Below are 3,893 nucleotides of genomic sequence, written 5' to 3'. Positions count from 1 at the left end.
GAGGAGAAACAATGCAATACTAGTCAGTACCAGTGCGCAAAAGTGTATTTGCTTTGGAAGAATGAATCACCTCTAATGTTGGGTGTCCTACATGTGTGGATGTTGCTGCGTTATATAAAACTATTAGAATCCTTTTTCTCATTTTAGAATGGGGTGCCTCAGGACTCTCCATAATTTTAAAGGGTGCCTCGGGACTGTCCATAATTTTAAAGGGTGCCATGACTGAAAAAAGGTTGAGAAACACTGCACTAGAGGGCATGCACAAGAACCACAAGGGGTGGCCATTTTGAAATGACCTCCTGCCCTTAGGAAGCAGAAGCCCGGTCATTTATGTATAACAGCCAGATGGCAAGTGATTTAATAAATGTAAAAAGTATAAACTATCATTTCTTTTTTTTTCCATGCAAGGAAGATGGAGGAATGCTCAAACAATACCAAAAACGTGTTCTATATTTCAGCTTTTTCCATCTCTACAACTGGTCAATGTCTCCTTCTCACTGCAGTTCTATTGATGTATTTGGTGACCATCCTTGGAAACATGACCATTGTTCTACTGGTGGGTCTGGTTACCTGGCTCCATACTCCAATGTATTTCTTCTTGAGTAATCTTGCTATTAGCGATATAATATTTGTTTCAGTTACTCTTCCAAAATGTCTTTCCATACTCCTAACACATGACCATTGGATGTCTTTCTCTGCCTGTATGACTCAGGTGTACTTCTTCTCATTGTCAGCTGCTTGTGATATATTTCTACTGACCTCCATGTCCTATGACCGATACGTAGCAATCTGTAAGCCATTACAATATTCCTTACTGATGAGTAAAGATGTATGCCTTTCATTGGCTCTGTCCACTTGGCTTATATGTGTGACTTATGCAGCAGTAAATGTGTTATCCACATCTCTATTATCCTTCTGTCTCACACAAAAGGTTGACCATTTCTTTTGTGATGTGAAAGAACTGTATGCAATATCCTCTAGTGATGTTACAGGCAGAAACATACTTCTGTTATGTGAGGACTTACTGTTTGCAGCTTTTCCTTTCTTGCTCATTCTGACTTCCTACGTATTCATCATCTCCACCATACTAAAAATTAATTCCTCGGAGGGACGACTGAAAGCTTATTCCAGTTGCACCTCCCACCTCACCACGGTAATATTATTCTATGGTCCAGCCATTGTAATTTACGGCAAACCAGAGTCTGAAGGTTCTAAGGAGCTGGACAAGTTGCTGGCCTTACTTTACACGGTTGTGGTCCCAATGCTCAACCCATTTGTCTACTCTTTGAGGAACAAAGATATTTTGAAGGCTATAAGAAGTATAAAAAGAAAGTCAACACACTTCTGTATGTTCTTGATTATACTGTAAATGTTTGCAATATTGTTTTGAAATATCTTTCATTATCATTTTCACAAATGGTTGACTAACCCTAAGGAGTATAACTTTTTTTTGGTATGGTTTAACTGGATGGACTTTTGTCTTTTTTTTCAGCCAAACTAACTATGTAACTATGTAATCTTATATGTCTTCAGGATATGTTTATGTGCCTATTGTTAATGGAGAAATACAGTCAAAGCTCATTTCGCTGTACTTCTCCTGTGGATCACAGGAGTGCGGTTTGTTCTGCACTTCTTTGACCAAATTTTTAGCTGACAATGAGCTGAAGTCCTCTGTTGGCAGACGTCAAGGCTGGAGAAAGATTACCCCATAGACCGGAGCGGTACCTGGCTCAGCCTCTTAGCGATCCACTGAGAGCCTGAGTCAGCCGCTCCCTCCCTCTACAGAGACCAGCACTCCAGTGGGGGGGAGCAGACAGCGGTGACAGTCTCTGCTCACATCGGGGGTGAGAACTCAGTGATCAGTGGTCATGCGATCGCTAAGTCCTCACAGCATCAGACCGAAGCTACATCCACCTAGGGAAGTATGATTTTTAAAAAAAAGGAAATCCCACAATTCTCTTGTAACTTCTTCATTACTGAATGATTGTAACAGACTTTGTCAATGCAATAAAATGTATTGAACCCCAAACAGAAAGAGGAACGTGGTTTTCATTAAATAATTTTCCAGCAGTTACTTTAGCTAATCCATTTTATCACAGTCAATATTATTGTAACATGGATTCAGCAAGGCGTCTTCAGGAATTTATTCCATGCTTTCTTTAGAGCATTTTACGGCTTTTACTGCTCTGACAGACATACATTTTTGTCATGAACCACCGAATCCACTGCAGTCCAAAAAGATTCAGATTCTGACACTGATGTGCAGATTTCCTGATCCTGTAGCATTATCACCTCAATTTCTCATTCTTGCTAGCAGACGAAATTCTGCCATTTTTTCAAATTACATGCTTGGGAGCAGGGGCGGACTGATCATTCGGAAACTCGGGCACTGCCCGAGGGCCTGGGGTCAGTAAGGGGCCCCATGAGATGCCCCTGGTACCTTTCATAGGCTTTTTTGGGTGTGGGCGAGGACACAGGGGCCCCATGATCCCCTATTGCCTGGGGGCCCCATGAATTGTCAGTCTGCCCCTGCTTGGGAGATGCATTTAAGTGATATGAAACTCACGAGGCTTGATTTAATACAGACAAATAGACTGTGTACTTGGCAAGTGCGGTTGCTCCAGAGTCGCTCTCCCTCTGCAACGCCGCTGGGTTGAGCATCTCCTGCAGTGGAGAAAATAGACTGCACTTGCCCACACTATCCCCTTCTTTGACAGATGTTCTCCTCAGCATCGCAACACAGGAAAGAGCAACATGAAAACTGCAATAAACATGGTTAAGGCAAAACATGAAAATTAAGTTCACACAACATAATCAGAGTACATGGTAGAAAGCTGCCCATGGTTGAATAGCAAAGGGCAGCAAACTACATCATCTTCTGTGGAGTCACGCTGCAAGTGATCATCTTCTAATTGTGACTTTGGGGCCGCCGGTGGATGAGGGTTGATTGAGGCCTCCACATCCTTTCACACAGGCCCAGGACTGTTCCATAAAAAAACATCAGAACAGTCTGTTGAGCTGGTAGGGGTCATTAGATCATCCATCATTGCTGTACCAGAGTTCTCTGTCTCCAAATCTGTAGAGGTCAGAGACTAGAGCAAAAAAAGGAGGCAAGAACCATTCAGCAGGAGCCTCCTTCATGGGTGGAATACCCCCCTGTCTCCAGCTGGCCTGGTGGAACAGTCACCACTTAATACACAAGATCTCAGTAGATTGCGATGAAGTCACCTCTTTTTTTTTTTTTTTTTTTAATTTAAATATTTATTAATTTTTCATGTTATTACAAACCTTTCATAAAAAGAGACACAATACATATAAATAATCCATACATTTCTACTTTGTCCCTTCTATTGACCTCTTTTCTTTCCCTTCCCTCCCTCCCCTCTGCAAGATCTCCAATCTCTCAAGGCCCAATACCTTTAAATAACTTCCTGGTTTAGAGTTTTCTATATTTCTCTTTCAATCCTGATTTTTCCCATTTTTCCCATCGCGAATAGTATAATTTCAACCTGTCTTCCTGAATATAATAAGATTTTTCCATTCTACTAATCTGGATTACCCTATTGATCCAATCCTCCTCCGTCGGCACCTCTGTCTTCCACCAAAACTTGGGAATCAACCCTTTTGCAGCACTTAAGTAGTACCATACTCCTGATTCTTTGTATTTATTTACTGTTGTCTCAACATTATGTAGGAGACACATCGTTGGGTCTAATCCTATGTCATTTCCAGTTATTATTTCTATTAATTTGACTATTGTCTTCCAGAAAACCTGAATTTTTGGACATTGCCACCAAATATGAAACACCGTGCCCTCCTCCCCACATCCTCTCCAACACATTTTTGAATTCTCCCCCCTCATCCTGTGCTCAGTGCTCGGTGTAATATGCCAT

At 41.6% G+C, this 3,893-nt stretch overlaps 1 protein-coding gene across 1 annotated transcript; it reads left to right on the top strand.

Moving 5' to 3' along the window:
* The first annotated feature begins 412 nt into the window (after positions 1–412).
* Positions 413–2,060, top strand: LOC149451188 (olfactory receptor 1J21-like). The gene is made up of 2 exons (XM_089690905.1): positions 413–1,332; positions 2,033–2,060. Exons 1-2 carry the CDS (start codon positions 413–415, stop codon positions 2,058–2,060), a joined length of 948 nt encoding a protein of 315 aa, XP_089547031.1.
* Positions 2,061–3,893: the final 1,833 nt, after the last annotated feature.

Source organism: Staurois parvus, unplaced genomic scaffold (genome assembly GCF_062004578.1).
Source record: "Staurois parvus isolate SC_StPar_1 unplaced genomic scaffold, SC_StPar_1.0 ptg000547l, whole genome shotgun sequence".
In the NCBI taxonomy this organism is placed as follows: Eukaryota; Metazoa; Chordata; class Amphibia; order Anura; family Ranidae; genus Staurois; species Staurois parvus.
This window is presented reverse-complemented; position numbering and strand designations above follow the sequence as displayed.

Coding starts and splice junctions, on each gene's coding strand:
- LOC149451188 (XM_089690905.1), top strand. CDS start 413: ATGGAGGAATGCTCAAACAATACCAAAAACGTGTTCTATATTTCAGCT. Junction 1,333..2,032: donor ATAAGAAGTATAAAAAGAAA/GTCAACACACTT, acceptor AACCCCAAACAG/AAAGAGGAACGTGGTTTTCA.